A 22,827-nucleotide genomic window follows, 5' to 3' on the forward strand; every position below is an offset into this window, starting at 1 on the left:
ACAATTATGGATAATATCACGGTACTCAGCACAGAAGATAATATCTCCAAAAAGCAGATTACCATTCATTCATTCCTATGATGTTGGTGACCTGGCTCGATTCCCTTTGATGTTCCAAAATCCCCATGCACTCGTTCAAATGTCGTTGGCCACGTGTTGGGCTCACAATCGGCAGTCGTACAGCCAGAGCGTAGCTTCGGTCGGCTTGATAGATATTTCGAGACCTTAAAACAGTTAGAATTCGGAACAGATGAGGCTGAATGTGACTTACAAGGTACCGAAACCTTCAATGGCCCAATGACCCACAACAGGCCGGGAGACTTCGCTGGTAGTTTTGCTGCTCAGCGGACTCTCCATTTAGCGAAGCCATTCAGTGCTTCACTTGGTGGCTTGCTTTGGACAATGACTTTACCAACCTAAGCCTGCCCAGATTGCGAGGGCTGGGTAGGCCAGAAATGGGTACCCACGTAGAGGTGAACCACATCTTCCCTGGAACCATACTTAGGATCCACAGGCAGATCATCAAAGTTTCTTTTTTCATCCCAGAGCACTTAAAGACCCAGGATATAAACACCCCGATCTCTCTTGGCTTTACTAATAGCAAAGTCGAGGGACCAGAGGGACTCTCTAGGCATATTAGTGCCCTCTCGCTTCAGGTGGTCCCTAAGATATTCCCACCAAGGAATGGTAGTCTTCAGGGCAGGCATTCTTGCCCAGCCATAGATAACGAATTAAACCTTATCCTGCAGAGGCATAGTCTCAAACTGCACATATGCGTCAACAGCATGGTCCTAAGTGTTACACAATATGCAACCTGGGATATACCCTTCAATGCTATAAAGGCAGTCGCTCAATATATGCCTAAAATGTTTGCAATGGCTACACTGCGTCTGTGGCGGCGTTTATGGGAGCCGTAGAGCAAACATCGCGTCCTTCAACGTGTTATTGGCCTGTAGGAAGGCCGGGGCATCCCGCCTAATGAGTTCAACGCCATGATTGTCGCTAGCCCGGTCGGAGGTATTGGGGAGACGCAAGGTCAAGATTCCGTCAGCACGAATGCATCGGCTTTGCTCTACCCCGTATCCATAAGTTCGACCCTTATCAGAGTTCTTGCTAACGCCAGAAGAGGAACCCTTGCCGCTCTTTTCCAAACTGTTGGTACCATTGAGGGTCGATGCATTTGGGCGGGATGAATCACGAGAGACGAGAGTACCACGATCAGGAGCCGAGGCGGTTCTGGCACGCCTTGATATTGCGCTGTTTTGATTGTCGCGCCGTATCCGGACGTTTCGTAGGATCTCCCTTCTTTCGCGCCGGAGTTCTACTGCGCGCTGTTGCTCTTCTTCAGAAGGTTCAGAGAGGGGCAGGGACGTGGTTTCCTTGTTTCCAGATGACATGGCGGCTGTAATGCGTTTTACAAATACAGTTGAAAAGGTTTTGCGCTGTTTTAACAGACAAAAAGCGCTGTTGTCGAGTTGTGGTGGATGTTTCGTTTAAAATTAGTTTCGGGGGATTGCTTCAGTCAAATGCCTTGACGGTCGTTGGATCTGGCAAACATTTTATGGCGTTAGCGCTCAATCAAGACACTCATCACAACAGCCGTCCTTCAAACAACAACCACTAAGATGCGTCTAACGGAGGCCATCGAAGAAGTTATCGGCTGCCCTAATCATGGAAGGCTTCGGGCTCCGCACTTGGAAAGGTACCCAGTTGGCCTTGATACCGAGTAACCCTTGGATTGTGCGCGTTGACTACCGCGCGGACAGCAACGGTGGCGAAAGTTTGGACATTAACGCATTCAAGCAAATGCATTTGCCTATCTGGAGACAGCGTGAGGACAAGTCCAACGTCCAACATTTGCTTGGAACAAGTGGGGATAACCACCTACTTTCTCATTACTATAGTTTACCTCAGAGAGGACACGGATCGTGAATATGTCAGGACGTATCACGCCGCCAGCTCCAACATTAGTTGAATGCACGAACCTAAGGGTATCGTCTCTAAGACATGGTCAATCAACGACACGCCAAAGTCATATGGTCTGTTCTACTGTCGCTTGGATATGGATCTACAGCTTACAGATGCTACCAACTACCCAGAAGTAGCTAAAGAATATCCTCTGGACGAGAACTTCCTATTGACCACTTAAACGTTGTTACGGGAGTTGAAATACGTCGTCCCACCCCCAGACCCCATTGATTCAGAGTTACCGTTGACTGCTGGTCCAGCTGAGAATGAAGATGGTGAGATACAATCTACCTCACCAGTGGATCACAAGCAACCTACTTCTCGGCCGATGCCCCGAAGCCCTACCACTGGAACCAAACGACATCGCAAGAAGTCTGAATCCAGTGACGGAAATATTGGACACGACCGGAAACGACACCAAGGGAATCTCGAGGAACAAGATGGCAATGGCAATGAGAACAACGATGCATACCAGGTCGATGACGGTGGCGACCATCAACACAATGATGGTGATCAAGGTCGCGGACAACTTGATGGTAACTTGGCACTTCGCTCAAAGCGTGGTATGGAACACCGAGTACTGTGTATTTGTTTCAGATCTTGATGTAGAAACGGTATGAAGAGCTTTATGTAAAATCGCGGAATGGAACCTACCAATTGTCAACGTGATGGGAATATGAATTTATTGAAGGTGTATGTTTCAGAGACGCAAGGTTGAACAATTTTCTTCAGCGAGGCACTGCAACTTGAACAGTAGCAAAATTATCCTGAGTTGATTCCACCCTACATCGCCTCGAGCTCCGCTTCACGACCTTGGTAATCCAAGAAATGACCCCTACCTGTATCTTTGGTGATGACAGGAAGTAGAATTTACAGTCACTGAAATGAAACTCTTCAAGTCACTAGGAATGGGTATTTAAAATATGACTTGATTGACAGAGATTTGACATTGAACTTTAAAACCGGTCGCTCTAAAATACTAGCCCGAGCGAGCATGCAGTCATCCCCACGATTCGTACATGCCCTCCCCCAATCAACATTGCAGAGCTTGACAGACTTATAGCCGCTGTAAATAACTTACCTGAGACAATAAAATTCGGTAAACTCACTCTCCAGTCGCTACCGGCTTCTCCTTTACTTCGTATTGTGCCTATAGATGACATAGTAGTGCCGCCGGGCAGTGCATTGCATCATATCTGGCCAGTGCTGTTGCGATTTTTTGTAACATGATCTACTAACTTCTCGTATACAGCTACGAATTCTTCAAGCGCTTGTGTGAGAGTGACAGACGGCGGGTTTGTGGGCTCGGCCTCAAGTGTGGCGATGGGTCCTTCAGCCGTCTGGAGATCTGTCTTGACGTCTTTTACAAGCTTCTGTGTTTCACCTAGTCGACCATGCGACTCACCCAATTGTCGGACAAGGGATGTGGCTTCGAGGTTGGTATCTGCTAGAGACCTTCGAACATTAGACTTCTCGCCCTCCGCGATTGATAGCTTGTTCTGTGTGGCAACAAGTTGCGAACGCATGCTCTCAATTTCTCGCTGGTTGGACTCGATAATAGACGCCTTGTCCAAGACCTGATCCTCCAAGGTTTTCTTCTGGTCTCCCCATGCCGTCTTTAGATCCTGATAAAGGGCTTTCGCTTCATCGGCAGAAGTTCGCGACCGTCTCTCGGTATCGGCAATATTGGCGTGCAATTCGATATTGGCGCCCTCAGCCAGTTGAGCGCGCTTCTGTTCGGATTCCAGCTTGATGGCTTGTTCAGATAGACTCTGGGATTGGGCTGCGTTATGCCGTTTCTCACACTCGAGACTGGCGCCCAAACGAGTCACTTCCTCCTGCAAGTCCCTGACTAATGCTTGTGATTGCTCAAGTTGGATACGGGGAACAAGTTCTTCAACATTGGTCAACTGATTTTGAAGGCGATCTGTGACTTGAATCATCTCATTCTGACGATGTGAGCCCATGCCAATGATCCTCTCCTCCTCCTCGCCCAACCCATTGCTCCTTCCCCCAGCCTCATCAATCCAAGATCCAGTTGCGAGTTGGCGGGAAATCTCCGACGCAAGGTCAGACCTGGAGGGTAAATCGTCGACTGCCTGTTTGAGAGCATTGATCTTGGCATCCGTGGGCCTCATGCAAGCGGCAAATTTTATCTCCGTCAATTTGGTGACCAGTTTACCGTCGATGTTGACGACTGATTCGGCTAGCTTTCTTTGGTGTGCTTCTGAGATCTTTGCGAGTTCGGCTGTATCGCCAGAGGATGTTTCAATTTCGACGAGCTTGTCGTTGGCCCGATTCATGACCTTGGAGATACCATCAAGCTTACCGCAACTGGCTGCAAGTGCCTCCAATCTGCTCATGATATCAAGGAAGGCATCGGGAAGCCCTTGGAGCTTACCACAGCTCGTCTCGATGCGATTGATTGCTTTAGCGAGAATGTCGATATGGCAGACGCCAGCCTGAACCGCGATAAGTGTTTTCTTGATTTCGTCGACCGCGTTGGTAATTCCATCGAGCTTGGCAAATCTAATTAAAATGTTAGCCATCTTGTTATTAACGCTATCAAACGTATTCGAAAGCCCAGCAAGGGTGCCGTACCCAGTGTCACCTGCGACCAGGTCGTTGTTTTCATCGTCAACAGTGGTCGAAAAATGATCGACAAGGCCGGCGACTCTGTCATTCGAATTTGTGACAGATAGTCTTGAAGCCCTCTGATGAATCTCTCCATCGCGAAAAACGTTTACCGCAGTGTCGAGTTTCGTGCTGATAGTCGAGGTGCCAGTTTCGATGGAAGTGCGGACAGCCTGTAAACACTCTGGCAACGATGTTATCAGCACTGCCAGTGCTTCGTCCGCGGTGGACTGCTTGGCTTGCAATGCTTCCTTCTCCAACTGTAGTCGAGCGCGCTCTTGTTGATGTTGTATAACTTCTGCCTCTCTCTGGTATTTCTGCTGTTCCACGTCATATCTCGCTTTCTGCACAACACTGACGAACAAGTTGTAAATAGCATCTCCCCAAGCTATCCCAATTTTTGACCCGTGGAGAGCTTTACTCAATAAGTCCCATTCAAGACCCTCAGGGAGCGCGGGGGTTTCCATTTTGGTTTTCAGGTCGCGTGTATGTTTTGGATGATGTTGTGGAATTGAAGTTGGGGATCATAGGAAAAGAGAGGGAGTAGGTAGGCAGAATTCAATTTTTCTAGGCGAGTTGACAGTCTGAAGTCTCCCATTGTCATGCAGTGCCTCATTTTGGTATTCCACTGAAGTGGGCTGATTGCAATCTCTGGCAGTGCAGGCCAAGTGCGAGTTGTCGAACTGTAGGGCTCGGTGCAAACAGAGACATCTAATCAAAGCTGGCATTTCAACATCATCACATATTCTTCACCTACACAACAACACAACATAACACATATACACAGCTGTTAGTTCTCAACTTGAATTTTACTGTATATCGCTAATTACACATTAGGATAGATATCTCAAAGATGTCTGGAGCGATACCCACTGTGCAACCGATCCTGAACAACTTTCACCCTCTTGACCACTCGCGGCGCCGACTCGCTATCAAGGCGCATTTCGAATTCCACTGCCACTGGATTGAAGAGAATTGGGCAGCTTCCCGTGCACAAGTACAGCAGAGTCTTTTCACCGCAGTGCACAGTGCCACAGACGCTCGCCAGATTGGCGACGTCTGGTTTCAGTTCGAGGTTGACTACCTCACATGGTGCCACTATGTCGGCAGGCTGCAACACTACTCTCGTTCGCAACAATACTGGCATGTTTGGCCCTGGGGTCGCATGGCAGCAATGAACGCCCATGATGTTTCAGGCGGCATCTCCAAAGAGTACGATGCTTGGCTAAAGGCAAAGTCCAACTGGAACACAAACCAGCCCCAGAAACACCAGCAAAACACACTAGAAAGTGTCATCAATCACTTCTCCAATTGAAGGGGACAAATGGGTTAGTCCTGCTCACTGAGCTTTTAGCATTATGGCAATGACTGACTTGTATCGCCAGATTTTACTACGGTTAGGAGCATCACTTCTTTTCACTACGAAGGATAACTCTCCAACACACATCGACAGATTGAGGGTTGAGTTTGGACCGTCGTGGACGAGGGGCTGTTTCTCACAGGTGTTGATGGAAACGAGATGTATTACTTGCGCAATCGCCACACCGACGTAACTACGTGATGAACCTTGTGATGTGTAGAGGAAACACGGCTTTCTTATTCATTCCGTATGTGATTAAACTAGTAGTTGGACGGTGCATTGGTAAAACACCATCAGCCATAACAATACAACCACGAAAGTGTGACAGTAACGTGAACAGTATAAAGGCTACCCAGGCCGCAATGTATGTACTTAGATACCGTACCAGCATCTTGGGGACACGCTATTGCAAGTTGGAGTGTCACCAGTGGTGTAGGCAGCTAGCCAGCTTGGATCCAGACATCACACACCTTGCCACTGCCTGGCACTGCCATCTCGTCCATTTGCTCACCTCATAAAACAATAGCTCAATAATAAATCCAATGTGGGTCTATTTTATCCCCCCCAAACTTATCACCAAAAAGAAAACCTGAACAACGCAATCATCAATCTCACACAAAACAGAACTCAAGTTTCTACATTCCATACATATTTTGACCAACCATCATGTCATCTTCGAACGGGCAAGCTCCCACGACGACACACAATGTCGCGTTGACGGAGGAGCAAATCGAGATGGCACTCCATGGAGCCATACGCGATGCCACCCAGAAGCAATACGCGATCAACCAGAAGCGACGCGAGATCACTAAGGAGCAACACCAGTTTACGAAAGCTCGACGCAAGGTCGCAAAGCTTCGACGACACCTGGAAGAACGACGAGCAGCAAACTCGGCTGCTTCCGATCCCTTGCCTCGTGGCATTATGGGAATATGCCAGGATCCCGAGACCCTTGCTCGTCACGCCGCAGAGGTTATGGCTCAACCTGGTGTTGTAGGGGTCACTTTCCACGTTGAGCGGTTCCAGAACGAGACTGAAGCCGAGAGACGTGTCTGATGTAAGTTACCTCTTTGTTATTTGTCTACCAAGCTGACCATTTCAAGATCCCAACATCACCCACACTGTCGCCAATTTTAGTCCCCGTTTCTGGGATGCTGACGCTGCCGAGACGTCAGCAAACAATCGGGGATTACGAGAACTGAGGGATGGGGTCGACTTTGGTATTGGACATAGCGTTGATCGTCCGAATTTATTATCAGCCGACTTCATACTAAGCCCGTCCTCTCTAAATCCATGAATGTGAACTGAGCGTGCGAATGCAGGCAGTGTACTATCTATCTCCAAAAACAGAACCATCTTCAATCAACACCCAGCAGCCAACTCCACTTGAATTTGGCCCCCAGTTAGAAGGAACAAGGATTGCTCGGACTGCGCCTCCCCGCGCACTAAGCCCTGCTACCCTGCCAGCTGCTAAACATGGATCTGGCTGGTTCCCTCCTTCCATGTCAGCATCAGCCTTAAATAATGTCTCAACTCCAACTTTTGATAATGCAGACCCAAGGAAAATCCCTGCAACATGACTTCCACCAACAAAGAATGCTTTGTCGAGCGCAAAGACCTTATTCAGGTCCATGATCACTGTCCAGAACAACCGTATGTTGAACTAGAGATCCCCCACGATGCCAAGAGGGTCATCGCAGTCAGCTTTGGAGGATTGTCTCGTGATCAAGGTACGGATAATTCCCACGGTGAATCACAGGTACTGACATCGCCAAGGCTGGGCTGATAATGCCGAACGAGTCTCATTCACTTGGTTCGATGCGTCCGTCAAACGCCCGGAAGGGCGAGGAGATCTTCGCACCATCCTTGTTCACAACAATCGCCTCGCAGAACAAGAGCCTCAAGACTGGACAGAGCGATGGCACATCTGGCTTGGTCCCCGAAAGCGTCTATGGATAGAAGCGCTACGCCCCGGTGATATTATTCAACTGATCCCGCGAGCTATGTACATGGCCTGGACAAACATCATCCATAAAGGGCGAATTAACATTGAATACGAAGCCAACGATCCTCTAGAAGTTATCCAGTCGCTCTCCATCTCTTCTAACGCCTCCCATTACACCCACGCCCTGAACCTTGACCGCCAGGAAATTCGACTATTACATGTCAAGCCAGGATCATTCGACGACCCCATCAGCGCCCATTTCAGTATTGCGAGCCTCAAAGATGCCGAAGCACAGAATGTCGACTTTGATGCCTTGTCTTACTGTTGGGGCGACTCTTCAGAGCGTGATGAAATCTTCCTCTCTCCCAACCAAAACGATACCCAAGACACACCTTTCAGTATTGGGAAATCTGCAGCCCAGGCTATTCGTCGTCTTCGCCTTGCCGACGAAACCTTGGCCATATGGATCGACGCCGTGTGCATCAATCAGGACGATCTTGAAGAGAGGGCTCAGCAAGTCACTTTAATGACCCAGATTTACTCCTTGGCTTCAATTGTGCATATCTGGCTGGGCGAGGACAACCATGGTGTAGAAGCGTGCTTGAAGCTCATTCGAGACATCTGCAACTACAACAGCGAGATATGCCAAGGTGGTGATGCATGCAGCTGCGCCGGAACCAAGCATTTGACGCCATTGGCCGAGATCAAATCCTTTGGGGAGGATAGAATGAAGGACGGGCATAAAATCTCGTTCAAAGGAATGTTTGAAGTATTCGAAATGCACCTCAAAACATGGTCCCAGGACATCATCGACATGGCGGGCTGGTATGGCAATACCCAACTGTCATTCCTCATGAGCACACTATACGAAAATTCCTGGTTCTCGAGAGTCTGGGTCATCCAAGAAGCTTTGTCGGCACGAGTACCTATAGTCCACTGTTCTGCCGAATATGTCCCCTGGGAAGAGGTTGTTCAAGTGAGCAACTGGCTTGGACATCCGGCTTACGCAGCTCAAAACCCGCACAACGCTTCGCAACAGATTTCCATGGCTGCTATTTGGAAGACATTGAAGCCCAAAGGACGAACGAGGGAAGTGGCCACCACGCCCGTCGAGGCGGATGACAAAGATCAGCTGTCAAGTATCCTCGAGGTGTTTCTCTCGGGTCTTGATTTGAAAGCTACGGATCCTAGAGATAAACTCTTTGCGCTACTAACATTTGCCGACGAAACACACGACGCCTCGCAGCTGGACGATTTGATACGACCCAACTACGACAAGGCGAAGGAACGCGTCTTTGCCGACTTTACACGGTGGTGGATTCGGGAGCATAATTCGGTGGCGATATTGTCGTCAATACATTGTCAGCCTACACGAACATGGGTCAAGACCGTCGGGCCGACCGCAGACACGTCGAATGGTCATCCTACCTGGTCCATCGACCAGAAGGGAAGTTCAAGATGGACGCAAGCAAACCTGAACGCTTGCCTGAGATTCAAAGCTTTCGGCGACACAAAACCCAACCTTGAGCTGCTCAAAACAGATGACCCGCTCATCCTTCGACTTTCAGGTCTTCGTATTACCGAGATCAAAAGAATTAGTTCTGTACCCATCGAGTACATGTACCCTTACCAGGGGTCTTTCGATAATCAACAGGAGATATGCAAAGTGCTCCATCAGATCTTGGATCCATGCGGTCTGACACCTTTTTGGACACGGAGAAACAGCGCGGGCGACATTTTGCAAAAGACTGTCCAGGAGTGCAATCAGAAATACATCGACCACATGAATTCGCATTGGGCCTACTCAAACCGACCTGCTTTGAAAGTGCTAAAACCAAACGCCAAAGCCGAGTTGGAGTATTACGAGACCAAGAAGCTACCGACATGCATAGAACCTTGTTTTTTTGTTACGACGTCTGGACTGTTTGGATTGTGTCCTTGGGGGTCCAAAGAGGGAGACGCGATTGTCTTGCTTGATGGAGGGAATGTGCCATATCTGCTGAGACCTGTCGAGAAGGAGGGAGACGAGCTGAGATATGAGCTTGTTGGCGAGTGTTTTGTGCAGGGGATCATGCATGGGGAGGTTGTCGGTGCTCTCGGTGCGAATAGTGATCACAAGCAGGTTTTTACTCTCGTTTGATGGGATTTACGTTGGACTTGAGTGGTGATAAGCACAGGAGATTTTACATTTTACGAGAGATTTATTATAAACATATTTTGTTGAACGTCCATTAATTTAGCCTCGTGATCGCGAACCGTCTATGCACCGTTGTTGGGAATTCAAAAGATGGGGCCTAGGGGGAGTATACAACAAATCAATTCGGTAAAAGGCATTCACTGACTCGGCATTTAGAAGCACGGATGTTCAACCTATTCAGCAATTTCCATTCCAAGCTTGGTATATACAAAAGAGAATGTGAACGAAATAACTCCTCAAGACCGCCAGTATCTAATTCCATAATATCCAAGCAACCCCGTCCCGGAAACAAGTGTGGTCAATACGAACACCAAACTCGTAACAATACCCTGTTCAAAGAAACCAAGTTGCGTTCCCTTGAGTCGTCGCTTCATCTCTGGGAGTCTATTTGTCGCCTCTATTTCTAGCGCTCTTAGTTCAGCAGCGGTTGAAGTTCCCAAGATCTTGGCCAGCTTTTGCTCCATGCTTGATTTTGTGAGGTATTTTGGTTTTGAGCTGGAGAATTGGTCTTCGTGGTAGATGGTGTTGGTGATTCCTTGGGGAGGAGAACCGAGTGGTGCGATGGGGGAGTCTAGAGATGTTAGCTGGGGTTTAGTGAGAGATTTGATGACGTACAGAGAAGTTTGGTGGGAATTTGGTTGACGTAGCTAACAGCTGTGTCTATAAACTGGCAGATGTATTTGGCCATGGCGGGTGTTGTAAAGACATATGCGGCGGCAAGAGATCCGATACTAAAAGGTCAGTCGAGAAACACGAAGCGGTAAAGGGAAACATACTCTCTTGAGGCGTCGATGGCATCATCCATACTCGTGACAGAGTGAACAATCAAAGTCGTCTCTTCAACCTTTTGCTTCAAAAGAGTCGAAGATCTATCTCAGTTAGCAAACTTCCCATCTCAATCTCTCGTGGAGTTCTTACCTGTTCTGAACATCAAGAATGACTCCATTCGATCCAGAAAGCACAACATGCGTGCTGTCATCCTTTTCAACCTCCCTCGAAAGTCCCGTCTTCAAAGCCCTTCCTTTTGTAGGTGAAGTCGCCAGAAATTCAGTGCTCTGCTGCACAAGAGCGCGTAGCAAATCCTTCTTGACCCACTCGTTGACAAAAACCACATCAGGCGCGTAGGGTGATTTGCCTTGAAGACTGAAGCGAGCTGATACGAGGGCTTGAGCGGCGGCTGAAATGTCTGCGTCTCTTTCAACAAAGGCTATGACAGGAGCTTTGGGGTCTGAGACGAGATGGTTGCGGAGAATGGGCCCTGATGTGCCATTTTGCGACACGAAAGTGTGAGACGTGCCGATATCTTCTGGTGTGACGGGCTGGGCTGAGACGGTAAAGATGTCTCTGTCTAGAGAGTTTTCGATGAGATTCAGCACCAACTTTGGTGTTTCGCGCAGAGAGTTTTCAGACTGATTTGTTAGCAAAGTTTATGTGAATGAGAATACAAACTCACCTGAACAATGACACAGTTTCCAGCGGCCAGCGTAGGGGCCAGCGCCGAAATCAAACCATAAAAGAAAGCATGACTCGAAGGCTCAATAACGACAATTCCAACCGGTTCGCGGCTAGTAACGTCATCTTGACCTTTTGTCACAGCATATTCTTGCTCCAGCTGCTGATTAGGGTTGATGGCAATGTAAGCATCTGCAATGAGCTGCAGCGCAAGACAATACTCGATTTTGACCTCCGAAGGCTGATGTTTTGAATCTTTCGCTATCGCATCTTGAATAGCGGATGCATTATCCGCCAACGCGCTGTGAAGGTTGCGCAGTTGGTCTTTGCGGTAGATTGGATTGTGAACACGACCGTCAATGGCCGCTGAGCGGATTGCAGAGAATTGTTTCGACATGTTGATGATTTGAGTGTGCTTTCAGAATCTCTGAGGGCATCAAGACCAAGTATTTGGACTTCAACTCGAAGTCCTTCTGAGAAGAGTAAAGTCGTAGTTGATCCGGGGACCCCGGATTGTCCATCGGTTCGGGTGTTTTGGTTTGGTCTGCTCCTCCACATCCCGAGTGGGGGTCACTTTAACCTCAACAGCCGATCTCCGCGCCTTCCGTTGGATTCAAGTAAGCAGGGGAAGTCATTTGATAATACCAAAGATCTTGACCTAATTATTGACTTTCAACTTGACTTTTTCATCAGCAATCATGTCGACCACAACAACCCAAACGCGTGTCCAAAATGGATCTTTCCACAGCGCTGTTTTGAGAGATTACGAACTTCACCATTCACAAAGTCGCGAGGAAACGCCAGAGCGTTCGCCTGTGTCGGTTGATCATCCAGAGTTTGACATGCCGCATCGGCGGGTACCTTCTTATCGACCACTGAACCGCGATCCGGAGCACATCAATGGTGTGAGAGTTTATAATAGCACGCCTGAATTGTTTTTCATCACTGCCATGTTTCGGGGACTAAACTTTAATGCTGTAAGTTTGGCAGTTGCAGATGTTGAATTTGACTGACTTTGTAGGGCGCGGCGCAAACTTGGAGGGCTTCGGTTGGAAAGTTTACGGACAAGGTTTGGAAGTATCCCATCGGTGGAGAGTTTTAGGGGGATCTGGAGTGTCGTTTATTTGGTTCTTTGGTTATGTTTTGTATCAAATCTTTCTCTCATATTTCCTCGCATGTTTTGCACTCCCTGGTGACTCCATTGTAACATAACATCCTGTTAGAGCCTAATGCGGATCACTGCTCTCATCCAATTAGCCGCCTTAATGGCTCAGTGGTAGAGCGTGTCACTAGTAATGACAAGGTCCACGGTTCGATCCCGTGTTGAGGCAAACAAGTTGTTCAGTCGAATACCTTTCTTTTTCATGTTGATCAATGAGTGGCATTTCTTTTTGTTCATGAGACCTTTGTGCGGGTGTAGGTTATGGTGGATTGGAATGACTTTGACAACGTTTGGAAGTTAGATGACCTTGAGTATAATCGCAAGTCGATGTACCACGCGATTTATGCTTTATCGAGTAACTTAGAAGTACATATTCAATGTTGAAAAATCGCAGTTAATCTTTTGACTCATCTGTATTGTAGGTAAACTATCTATTCGGACGCCTTCACACCAACCATGTTTCCATAATCCTCTCCCAACTCCTTGTCACCAACAACAGGCTTCGTAGAAGGCAAAAGAACATAAAGCATCCTAGCCCATTCAGTCTCACTGCAGTTCCTCCAAGCATGCATAGTAGCTCTCTGCACACAAACATCTCCCCTCTTCATCACTCTCTTATCCCCGGAATCCAAAATCAACTCCACCTCTCCCTCAAGCACAACACCGTAATCAAGACTGACGGTGCGGTGCATGGGAGACATGTGACCAGGACACATATCCACGTATCGCAGAACAGTGCCTGTTGAGACGCTGAGGCCTGGAGCGTCGCTCAGGAAAGATTGGTAAGAAGACACGTCTTTTGACAGGTCGGCGGGGAATTGTTTTGTTGCGTAGCCTAAAGCAAAATGGGCATCTCCGTTGGGGAGTGCGTAGAAGGGTGCATCTGAGTCGATTGTTGTGTCGACGACTGCTTTGCCTTCTTCATTGTGTGTTGTGATGAAGCGTTGAGTTTGTCGGAGGTTTCCATTAAGAGCCATCTTGTCTGTCATCTTGTATTGAATTGGGTGGATAAAGAATCAATTTTCTGTATCAATAAAAACTGAATTGGTGTGTATCAAATAATAATCAATTACCTTCCACTTCAAATCCATGGTGTTTTATGGTGTTTGCCGGTCATATCTCCGGCCGTTTCCCGGGATGTTTACCCCTCGGGATGTGGAGGTCAACTCGGCCAACTTCTCCTACATCCGATCGCCCACTTGCTCCAACAACATCGCGGTCGGGAATAGTGCCCGCGGATTGAGACATGATGGGTAATATCAATCATCAATATCCTATTCTATTCTGGCTTCAGTTACTCCAGCGCTATCAAATTTCAAAATGACTTCAGCAGATTACTCCCACCATTTCTCCGACAAGAACATTCCTTTTGGAATCGCTTCTTCGGCCGCCCATGAGAACCCTCAAGCTGTCACTAGACTGGGAAACACTGTCATCTTCTTGAATGATTTGACAAAAGATCTACTCAAGGATATCGAGGGTGTTTTCAACCAACCGACTCTCAACGCGTTTGCTGCTCTCCCCAGGAGCGTGCATCAAGATGTTCGAAAGCAAATTCAATCAGCACACCAAAAGAATGGTCTTGATGGCTTCTCATCCGCTAGTAAGGAAGATGTGAGCGCCGTCACGATGCATCTGCCCATGGAAATCAAAGACTTTGCCGGTAAGTCACCCATTCTGTCCTACGAACAACCACTGACTTTCCAGACTTCTCCTGCTCTTTGGACCACGTCATAAACGCAGGTCGTATTGTCGTCAACAATCCCAACCCACCGCCAGGTTTCTTTCACTTCCCTGTCGGTTATCAAGGCCGCACAAGCTCCATTGTTGTGTCCGGTACCGACATTGAGCGACCATACGGACAATTCTGCAACCCCAATGCGGCAAACGGCGAAAGTGCTGTCGTCTATGGACCTTCTCAAAAGGTTGATTATGAGGTTGAGCTTGCGGCCGTCATTGGAAAACCGTTGGGCATGAAGCAGAGACTGGATGCAAAGGATGCGGAAGAACACATCTTTGGTTTTGCTATTCTCAACGATTGGAGTGGTAAGTCAACCGATTGTCACAAAGATACTCTTACTGATTAGTTTAGCCCGCGATATTCAAGGTTTCGAGATGAGCCCTCTTGGTCCTTTCAACGGCAAGAGTCTGGGAACCTCACTCTCTCCATGGGTCATCACACTCGACGCCCTAGACCCCTACAGGACACGCTCGCCAGCCCAGCAAACCCTTGCAGCGTCCTACCTCCAACATCCCAACCCATCAACCTTTTCCATCACCATGAAAGTTGAAGTCTTGGCCAACTCGACTGCCACAACCGTTGGTGTGTGTCCCGTGGAGGCTCTGTACTGGACTCCCCAGCAGATGATAGCCCACTCTGTTAGCTCAGGCAGTGCTCTCCGAACTGGAGATATTCTGGCCACGGGTACGGTCACTGGTTCTGACGAAATGAGCAGAGGATGTATGCTTGAGACAACAGAGGGTGGCTCCAAGCCTCTTACTCTAAAGGATGGATCCAAGAGAGGATTCCTTGAGGACGGTGATGTCGTCAGGATAACGGCTGTTGTCGGAGAGGAAGGTTCAGGTGTTGGATTCGGTGAATGTACTGGACAGCTTACGCCTGCTCGACCTTATTAGATGCATATAGACACACAAATCACATGTTACAGCAAAAAGAACATCCGGTGGCGTTGGGATTGCTCCCGCCAGGGCTTGAACCTGAGACCTTCGCATCACTGAATATTCAGATTGAAGTATTAGTACGACGCTCTAACCAACTGAGCTACGGAAGCCAACCGGATGAAGCAGATGACCCGCTTTGATGGAGATGGAGTTGCTAGACTGGGATAGGAAGTTGGAATAGTTTGGCGGAAGAATGATCAACTCAAATCAAACATGACAAAGACAGTAATTAAACGGCTAAATTGAATATGATGGAGCTATCTACTCTACTCTTCTCGCGTGGGAAATATCATCAACCCCTCTTCCACACTCGACTTTGCTCTTCACGATTCCATAGACAGGGATCTCGGAGAACCCAGTCGCAATGTGGTTCAGCGTTGGCAGGGTCTCCCATGTTCCAGCGGACAAGTTCAACTCGGCTCCACTGCCAACTTCTGTCTTTTCCACCTTTCGGGGCGTAGACTCTAAACCATCCTCAATAAACACAGGATAAGCAGCATCAGGAACACCCGGGTTGCCCACTGAGGGGACATATCGGTAGACAATTTGTCCTTGCTCTTCTGGCAGTGGAGGAGCGCCTGGAGGTCCAGTAGGTTTGGGTGCCCCGTTTGTACCGTTGGCGCCGTTGACGCCGTTGGCTTCGGCAAGACCGTTGATGGAAATATCCACAAACTTTGCTCCTCTCCAACTGCACTGGATTTTGGTTGCTGAATTCTTCTCTTCAACTTCAATCTCACAGAACAACTTTGGCATGCCAAGCTCTTCCCTGCCAGTGACAATAGGGTCCGCTAGGTTCTCCATGAGAACCGCCAAGAAGGAGCCAAATATCTTGCTTCCATCCTTCTTTTCATACTGAACACCGTGTAGCCAGAGGCCAAAGTACCTGTAGCCGCCTCCGCCCAGCCACTTCATATCCTTAAGCTCGGTGCACGCAAATGTAGCTTCTGCGATGGTTCCAGGCTTAAAGAAGCTGAACTGTGGCGCGGGGAATAGAGTCTTGAGATATGTTGCCGACGACTTGAAGCGGACAGAGTACGTGGTGAAGCTCGAGCCGGTCCCATCGTGGCGCTGGCCGAGAATGTCTTGGCGAGGGCTGGGCATGGGCCCAAAAGATAGAGGAGACTTCCAGTGGAGGTTCTTGTTTTGGGAGTAGAGATGGTCTTTGAGGGCCTTGGTCGAGTTGTGCCACTCGTCGTGGTTAAAGTTGTAGTTGAGAAACTTGTAGACTGTGCCATTGTTAGTGACGCTTCAAAAAGTAAACGATTTCTTACTGTTGAATTTGGCGCGCTTCTCTCCGTGGAGATCCTCTCCTGCTTCTCGGGTAAACTCTTGAACGGTGTGCGCTCTCACATCTCTGGTCTTTTCATACAGAGCCAGTCGGGATGGGATGTCGGCTGGCGTGGTACCAAGTGGTAGTAGTGCAGCCAATGACGCTGCGTCTTCGATTGCGATACCGCCTCCTTGTCCCTGGTCTATAAAGCTGTTAGTAGGGTTAACAGAATAATTCAGGTTTACTAACGAGGCAAGAATGGATGAGCGGCATCTCCCAAAAGTACCAGCCTCTCCTTGTGCCAGGTTGGAATTCGGTCCATATCCAACAATGTCCAAAGCTTGAGTTCATCGGCATCCACCAACTCTAGCAGAGCTCGGACTCTGGGCTCAAAGTCTTTGTACACTTCTTTCAGCAGCCCTGTACTACCGCCACGTCCCCAGCCTATTCCAAAATTAGCCAAGTCTTTGAAGGTGTTCAAAGAAGACCTACCAGCGCCCTTGTTCGAACCAGCAGAGATGTTACTAGGGTGAATGGCGACAAAGTTCATAAAGGTGTTGTTGGAACAGGGATACATGATCAATCTGCGATCATCGCCCATCCACATCGTCATGAATCCTGTTCGTTCTGTAAAAACCTTGGTGGTTTCATTGTTGCGGATGACGTCGTGGGGAATCAAAAATCTAAAAGCGCTCTTTCCTGAGCCAAAGGGCTTGATGTCTGTTCCCGTGACGATATTTCGGGTTATAGACTGCAGTTGTCAGTTTGAGTCAACATAAACAGTGGTCCACATACGCTAACGCCATCAGCACCAAGAACTAAATCTCCAGACGCTGTCGTGCCATCTTCGAATTTGACAGTGGCCGTAGAAGGGTCGACATCGACCACGGGACTAGATGTTTTGAGAATAGCTGGTGTTCCCTTTCCCTCGGTAGACGTTGCTAATCGCTTGAGCTCTTCGTGAAGTCGGACACGGTGAGAAAGGACCCATGGCTAGGCGAATTAGCAGGTATCAGACACGGAAAGAAGTGACATACATTCTCCCAGATGGACAAAGGACCTGACAAGTTCATATCAAACTTGACATCTCCGGTGCCGGTATGCTCGCAAATCTACACAAGTCAGTCTTGCCCATGATGATAACATGAATGACCTACTCCTTCGACAGGGTTGGCGCCAAAGGTTTCCGGGTACACTCCAAATCGTCGTAGAATGCCATGGCAATTTGGCGCAAGATGAATGGCTGCTCCAACTTCTCTTGCGAGTTGCGATCTCTCGAATAGCTAAAGTCTGTCAGTATCTGATTGATACACAGATAAAGTTGACGTACCGTTACATGGTGGCCTTGTTGGCGTAATCCAAGAGCCGCGGTAAGTCCACCGATACCTATAAAGTTAGACAGGCGCTAAAGCCAGGATCAACAACTTACCCGCTCCAACAATGAGCACGTTCAAAGGAGTTGTGTCAGAATTCATGATTTCTGTCAAGGAAAAACAGGCAGATACCGTCGAAACAAACTTGGCAAGAACATTTGGACTCTTTCCTTAATAACCTCGTCCACTGTACGCACCGTCGCACCTGCTGTTTGTATCGGACAATATTTCCCCAATTATTCCGACCGTCGGGTCTCGGCCCCACGTAACCGAACCAGGATCGGAACCCTCCACCTCCAACAATCAACCGAATTCGGGGATATCGAAATGGTGCAATTGAGGAGAAGATATCCACTGGGAATCAGGTCAAATATGGATATCAATGCCGCAATAATGTCTTTTCATACCGGCAAACTTCACCATCATCAAAATGCCCAACCAAATCAAAGAGGACCTCCACACAGTGGACGAGAAATCATTCCCTTACATCTTTGAACAGAATGCTACTGTTGCCCTCAAGGCTGGTGATGGACTTGTTCGTTTGAACGTCTATCGTCCTAAGGGTGTTGATAAGGTTCCTGTTCTCGTCACATATGGACCTTATGGAAAGGACATTTCATATGAAGAGTGAGTCTATCTACCCTATCGTGAATTCCGCTAACATCTCAGCTTCCATCCCAAATCCTTCAGCGAGGTGAATCCTCAGCACAAGTCCGAACACTCAGCATGGGAAACTCCAGATCCCGCTTTTTGGACAAAGAACGGCTATGCTATTGTCCGTGCGGACGAGCGAGGCCTTGGCCAATCTAGTGGCAAACTGGACACCATGTCTCGCGGCACAAGCGAAGCTTTCTTTGATGTCGTTGAGTGGGCCGCTGAACAACCCTGGTCATCCGGCAAAGTTGGTCTTCTCGGCATCAGCTACTACGCGGGTAGTCAGTGGCGCGTCGCGGCAAGAAAACCAAAGGGCCTGAGCGCTATTGTGCCCTGGGAGGGCATGTCGGATTATTACAGGGACCGATGTCGCCACGGTGGTATTCTGTCAAACGCATTTATCAAGTTTTGGTGGAATCGACAAGTCATTACGAATCAGTATGGACGACCAGGCCGAAGCGCAAGGAATTGGGGCCCAGACACTATCGAGGGTGATTTGCCCGACGATGAGCTTGAAGCCAACAGACAAGATCAGACCATCGACAACCAGGTCAATCGATTCCGCGACGATACTTACTACGCGTCCAAGGAATACGACATGGGTGATATCGAAGTTCCCCTGCTGTCGGTTGGCAACTGGGGTGGTATACTTCTCCATCTGCGAGGCAACATTGAAGGCTACATCCATGCTGGATCCAAGTTCAAGTATCTCCGTCTTATCACCGGCCGCCATGACCTCCCCTTTTACTATGAAGAGGAGGTAGAGATCCAGCGAAGTTTCCTCGATGCTTTCCTCAAGGGCGAAGACCGCGTTGGTTGGTCGGAAGAGGGCAAGGTTTCGCCTGTCAGTCTCGTCCTGCGCAAAGGCAATGTCGGCTTCAACGATGCGGAAAAGGAGAAAGTCTATCCTCGTCGAGAGGAGTCTGAGTGGCCTATTGCACGGACACAATACAAAAAGCTCTTCCTTACCCCAGAGCAAGGACTCAGCTGGGGTGAGCCCAAGACCGACCGCAAGAAGATTTCATACAAGGCTTTGGGTACTCTAGAGAAGCCCGAAGTGCTGCAATTCTCTACACCAGCATTTGAAGCAGAGACGGAAATCACAGGACATGTCGTTGCCCATCTCAACGTTTCTGTTTCCCCCGACCCATCAGGTCCCACACCCAGCGACATTGATCTCTTTGTGACACTCCGACACATCGATCCCTCAGGTCAGGAAGTATATTACACTGGCACAGCAGGTGATCCCGTTCCCGTAACAAAGGGTTGGCTACGCGTGTCTCTCCGCAAAGTGGACCAAGAACACCCCAAGAATCGCGAGTGGCTTCCCCACCGCAACTACACCAGCAAGGATGTTCTTCCTGTGATACAGGGTGAGGTGTATGCTGTGGATGTCGAGGTTTGGCCTACGAACGTGGTGGTTGACAAGGGTGGCAAGTTGGTGTTTGAAGTTGCGTCTGGTGATACTCAGGGATCCGGCATTTTCCAGCATAATGATGCTGTCGACAGGTATGTTTGTCCTCTACATTTTCATACGCATGCTAACGTTTTAGATCTCCCGAGATTTTCCAGGGACACAACCATATCCACTTTGGCCCACGACAACAGAACTACATCACTCTCCCTGTGATTCCCAACTAGATCACCAGAGGTGTTATGGCGACATTCAATAAAAGAGGATATCAAAATTAAATTAGAGTTTCTACATTTCCTCCACTTCTCTAGAACATTAACTTCCACGCGTCTCCTCTATTCTTCAACGCTCTAAAGGAGATAGACTGCCGCAACAGCAGCAGCCACGGCCATTCCAGCGCCTCCCATCTTGTTAACACTGGCACCAGACACAGGAACTTGAGTAGGTGTGGGCATAGGTCCAGATCCAGAGTCGGATCCAGTAGGGGCTGCCATGCCAGACGAAGTACCCTTGGTATCAGTGACAATCTTGAGGGGCTTGTCGGTGCAGGATACAGTAGGAAGGGCAGATCGTGTGACGATATCGGGGGTTGTGACGGCCGAGGGACATCCACTGCAAGTGATGGTAGACTCGGCGTAGGCACCCGAAAGGACTATGAGATGTTAGTTAATATTCGAATTCTGTGAGTTTGTGTTCTTACAGGCAAGGCTGGCAACAACGACAAACTTCATGTTTGCTGAGGGTATTGTAACGTAATGAGTGATAGCGAGTGAATATGTTTGTGAAGCTTTGAAACAATGAGATGAGGAAATGCAGTAATTAAGAAGTACAAATCACAGTCTCACAATCGCAATAACTTACAATTAAAACATTCCTATTCCCCTAGATCACGGAGCACACAGCATCCGAAGGGTTTCGGCATTGTTAGTAAATCACTAGGTTGATCAATCTCCTCAATTCCATTGAAGCCCAAACCAAGACACGATGCTTTAGACAGTAGCCTACCCCAGATCGACATGAGCAATCTTAATTATCTCAGCCTATATTCGATCGGATAGTCATAATTCCGAGATATGTCTCACAAACAGACACTAACTGTCGATCTAAGCCTCCATTCATGTTAGCCCACGGAAACGAAACATGCCGACACCAAACAGACCCACCATGAGATTCGGAGAAAGACAAATCATGGACAACGCTAAAACAGCCGGCAAGACGCCTTCCGTGAAAGGCGCCCTGATCATCATTCTGCACAGACCTAATTTGGGAAGACAAGCAGTTTTGGGAAGATGAATGACGTTATTGTTCGGCAATTGACTTGGTGTTTTGTTCAAGAGGGGTTTCTTAGGGCTGTGATCTAGACTCAGCCGGCAAGTTTAGTAAGGGTTCAGGGAGATTACACGCTGTCAGTCAGATCAGAACGGATATGGAAGATGCCGAGTGAAAGGTGTGTAAGTTGAATCATTGAGATCAGTTGTATTGCTGATGGAAAGAAAGAGACTAAAACGTGGTCAAGATATAATATGATGGCTTGTCTGTCACAAACACAACTCACCATCACAATCTCAACACACACTCTCTCACATCTCTTAATATCTAATCACTCACATAATCAATATGTACTTCTCTACATCCCTCACTCTCGCCGCTGCTAGCCTTGTTGCCGCTGCTCCTGCCATTCAGAAGCGTGCTGATGCCATCAACGACGGTGTCATTCTCAACTACGCTCTTACTCTTGAGCATCTCGAGAACCAGTTCTACCTCCAGGGTCTCTCCAACTTTACCGAGAAGGACTTTGCCGATGCTGGTTACGACTCTACCTTTTACGGCAACATCAAGAAGGTTTCTTCAGATGAGTCCGCTCACGTTGACTTTCTCACCAAGGGTCTTAAGGGTATGTTTGTTCTACACTGACATTGTTTCGATACTGACTTCTACAGCTGCCGGTGTCACTCCCGTGGAAAAGTGCTCTTACTCCTTCGGCGTCACTGATGTCAAGTCTTTCCTTGCCACTGCCTCTGTTCTTGAGGGCGTCGGTGTCTCGGCTTACCTCGGTGCTGCTGCCGACATCATGAGCAAGACATACCTCACCGCAGCTGGTTCCATCCTCACTGTCGAGGCGCGCCACTCTTCTTACATCCGCGCTGGCCTCAAGCAGGTCCCCTTCCCCCAGGCCTTTGACGCCCCCTTGACTTACAACGAGGTCTACTCCCTGGCTTCGGGCTTTATTACCGACTGCCCCAAGTCCAACCCTGCTCTTCCTGTCAAGGCTTTCCCCGCTTTGATGGCTGAGGCTTCCAAGGAGGCTGTTGTCACTGGCTCCACCGTCACTCTCATGACCCCTGGCTATACTGTCGAGGCTGCCAAGGGACAAAAGGTGTACGCTGCCTTTATTGCCGTCACTGGTCCTACCTTTGTTGAGGCCATGCCTGTTGATGGTGGTTTCACTGTTGAGATTCCCGAGGGCTTTGCTGGTCAGACTTATGTTGTCCTTACCAGCTGCAACACTGCTGTCTCTGACGACACTGTCGCCGCCGGCCCTGCCATCATTGAGGTGAGTAATTGTTAATGACTTTATTTAATCACTACTAACAAGACAATAGATCTCCAGCTAAATTGATAGACCAAAAGGGGAGCTAGGCAACAAGTTGGGTGGAAGTGAGGGATCTTAATAATGTCTCAGATAATATTCTCAATACATATTTTACGTACAAAG

The 22,827-nt window shown here is 48.5% G+C and overlaps 14 protein-coding genes and 2 non-coding genes across 16 annotated transcripts; 9 read left to right on the plus strand and 7 right to left on the minus strand.

Annotated features, from left to right (window-relative positions):
- Positions 1-902: 902 nt before the first annotated feature.
- Positions 903-1,397, minus strand: FGSG_04962 (uncharacterized protein; the record flags this gene model as incomplete). Its single annotated transcript, XM_011325132.1, has 1 exon — positions 903-1,397. One exon carries the CDS (start codon positions 1,395-1,397, stop codon positions 903-905), a length of 495 nt encoding a protein of 164 aa, XP_011323434.1.
- Positions 1,398-1,625: 228 nt separating this feature from the next.
- FGSG_12655 (uncharacterized protein) lies at positions 1,626-2,888 on the plus strand (the record flags this gene model as incomplete). The annotated part of the gene is made up of 6 exons (XM_011325133.1): positions 1,626-1,702; positions 1,767-1,848; positions 1,905-2,039; positions 2,165-2,531; positions 2,566-2,582; positions 2,829-2,888. 6 exons carry the CDS (start codon positions 1,626-1,628, stop codon positions 2,886-2,888), a joined length of 738 nt encoding a protein of 245 aa, XP_011323435.1.
- Positions 2,889-3,158: 270 nt separating this feature from the next.
- Positions 3,159-4,936, minus strand: FGSG_04963 (uncharacterized protein; the record flags this gene model as incomplete). The annotated part of the gene is made up of 3 exons (XM_011325134.1): positions 3,159-4,497; positions 4,570-4,786; positions 4,864-4,936. The coding sequence occupies 3 exons, from the start codon at positions 4,934-4,936 to the stop codon at positions 3,159-3,161; spliced, it is 1,629 nt and encodes a 542-aa protein (XP_011323436.1).
- A 519-nt stretch (positions 4,937-5,455) lies between these two features.
- FGSG_04964 (uncharacterized protein) lies at positions 5,456-5,917 on the plus strand (the record flags this gene model as incomplete). Its single annotated transcript, XM_011325135.1, has 1 exon — positions 5,456-5,917. One exon carries the CDS (start codon positions 5,456-5,458, stop codon positions 5,915-5,917), a length of 462 nt encoding a protein of 153 aa, XP_011323437.1.
- Positions 5,918-6,628: 711 nt separating this feature from the next.
- FGSG_12656 (uncharacterized protein) lies at positions 6,629-7,018 on the plus strand (the record flags this gene model as incomplete). The annotated part of the gene is made up of 1 exon (XM_011325136.1): positions 6,629-7,018. The coding sequence occupies one exon, from the start codon at positions 6,629-6,631 to the stop codon at positions 7,016-7,018; it is 390 nt and encodes a 129-aa protein (XP_011323438.1).
- A 520-nt stretch (positions 7,019-7,538) lies between these two features.
- FGSG_12657 (uncharacterized protein) lies at positions 7,539-10,107 on the plus strand (the record flags this gene model as incomplete). Its single annotated transcript, XM_011325137.1, has 2 exons — positions 7,539-7,692; positions 8,024-10,107. The coding sequence occupies 2 exons, from the start codon at positions 7,539-7,541 to the stop codon at positions 10,045-10,047; spliced, it is 2,178 nt and encodes a 725-aa protein (XP_011323439.1). The 3' UTR covers positions 10,048-10,107.
- A 233-nt stretch (positions 10,108-10,340) lies between these two features.
- FGSG_04966 (uncharacterized protein) lies at positions 10,341-11,953 on the minus strand (the record flags this gene model as incomplete). The annotated part of the gene is made up of 5 exons (XM_011325138.1): positions 10,341-10,675; positions 10,720-10,835; positions 10,881-10,973; positions 11,023-11,513; positions 11,558-11,953. 5 exons carry the CDS (start codon positions 11,951-11,953, stop codon positions 10,341-10,343), a joined length of 1,431 nt encoding a protein of 476 aa, XP_011323440.1.
- Positions 11,954-12,254: 301 nt separating this feature from the next.
- Positions 12,255-12,658, plus strand: FGSG_12658 (uncharacterized protein; the record flags this gene model as incomplete). Its single annotated transcript, XM_011325139.1, has 2 exons — positions 12,255-12,533; positions 12,578-12,658. The coding sequence occupies 2 exons, from the start codon at positions 12,255-12,257 to the stop codon at positions 12,656-12,658; spliced, it is 360 nt and encodes a 119-aa protein (XP_011323441.1).
- Positions 12,659-12,815: 157 nt separating this feature from the next.
- Positions 12,816-12,887, plus strand: FGSG_20629. Its single transcript has one exon. It is a non-coding gene; the product is annotated as a tRNA-Thr (tRNA).
- Positions 12,888-13,149: 262 nt separating this feature from the next.
- FGSG_04967 (uncharacterized protein) lies at positions 13,150-13,695 on the minus strand (the record flags this gene model as incomplete). Its single annotated transcript, XM_011325140.1, has 1 exon — positions 13,150-13,695. The coding sequence occupies one exon, from the start codon at positions 13,693-13,695 to the stop codon at positions 13,150-13,152; it is 546 nt and encodes a 181-aa protein (XP_011323442.1).
- A 343-nt stretch (positions 13,696-14,038) lies between these two features.
- Positions 14,039-15,355, plus strand: FGSG_04968 (uncharacterized protein; the record flags this gene model as incomplete). Its single annotated transcript, XM_011325141.1, has 3 exons — positions 14,039-14,381; positions 14,426-14,764; positions 14,811-15,355. 3 exons carry the CDS (start codon positions 14,039-14,041, stop codon positions 15,353-15,355), a joined length of 1,227 nt encoding a protein of 408 aa, XP_011323443.1.
- A 60-nt stretch (positions 15,356-15,415) lies between these two features.
- Positions 15,416-15,510, minus strand: FGSG_20630. Its single transcript has one exon. It is a non-coding gene; the product is annotated as a tRNA-Ile (tRNA).
- Positions 15,511-15,627: 117 nt separating this feature from the next.
- Positions 15,628-18,145, minus strand: FGSG_04969 (uncharacterized protein; the record flags this gene model as incomplete). The annotated part of the gene is made up of 9 exons (XM_011325142.1): positions 15,628-16,626; positions 16,672-16,872; positions 16,920-17,114; positions 17,163-17,421; positions 17,466-17,663; positions 17,708-17,782; positions 17,828-17,953; positions 18,001-18,056; positions 18,100-18,145. The coding sequence occupies 9 exons, from the start codon at positions 18,143-18,145 to the stop codon at positions 15,662-15,664; spliced, it is 2,121 nt and encodes a 706-aa protein (XP_011323444.1). The 3' UTR covers positions 15,628-15,661.
- Positions 18,146-18,473: 328 nt separating this feature from the next.
- Positions 18,474-20,338, plus strand: FGSG_04970 (uncharacterized protein; the record flags this gene model as incomplete). The annotated part of the gene is made up of 3 exons (XM_011325143.1): positions 18,474-18,670; positions 18,713-20,206; positions 20,251-20,338. 3 exons carry the CDS (start codon positions 18,474-18,476, stop codon positions 20,336-20,338), a joined length of 1,779 nt encoding a protein of 592 aa, XP_011323445.1.
- Positions 20,339-20,461: 123 nt separating this feature from the next.
- FGSG_04971 (uncharacterized protein) lies at positions 20,462-20,842 on the minus strand (the record flags this gene model as incomplete). Its single annotated transcript, XM_011325144.1, has 2 exons — positions 20,462-20,763; positions 20,812-20,842. The coding sequence occupies 2 exons, from the start codon at positions 20,840-20,842 to the stop codon at positions 20,462-20,464; spliced, it is 333 nt and encodes a 110-aa protein (XP_011323446.1).
- An 886-nt stretch (positions 20,843-21,728) lies between these two features.
- On the plus strand, positions 21,729-22,726 carry FGSG_04972 (uncharacterized protein; the record flags this gene model as incomplete). Its single annotated transcript, XM_011325145.1, has 3 exons — positions 21,729-22,005; positions 22,052-22,665; positions 22,715-22,726. The coding sequence occupies 3 exons, from the start codon at positions 21,729-21,731 to the stop codon at positions 22,724-22,726; spliced, it is 903 nt and encodes a 300-aa protein (XP_011323447.1).
- Between the last annotated feature and the right edge of the window lie 101 nt (positions 22,727-22,827).

Source organism: Fusarium graminearum, chromosome 3 (genome assembly GCF_000240135.3).
Source record: "Fusarium graminearum PH-1 chromosome 3, whole genome shotgun sequence".
NCBI lineage: Eukaryota > Fungi > Ascomycota > Sordariomycetes > Hypocreales > Nectriaceae > Fusarium > Fusarium graminearum.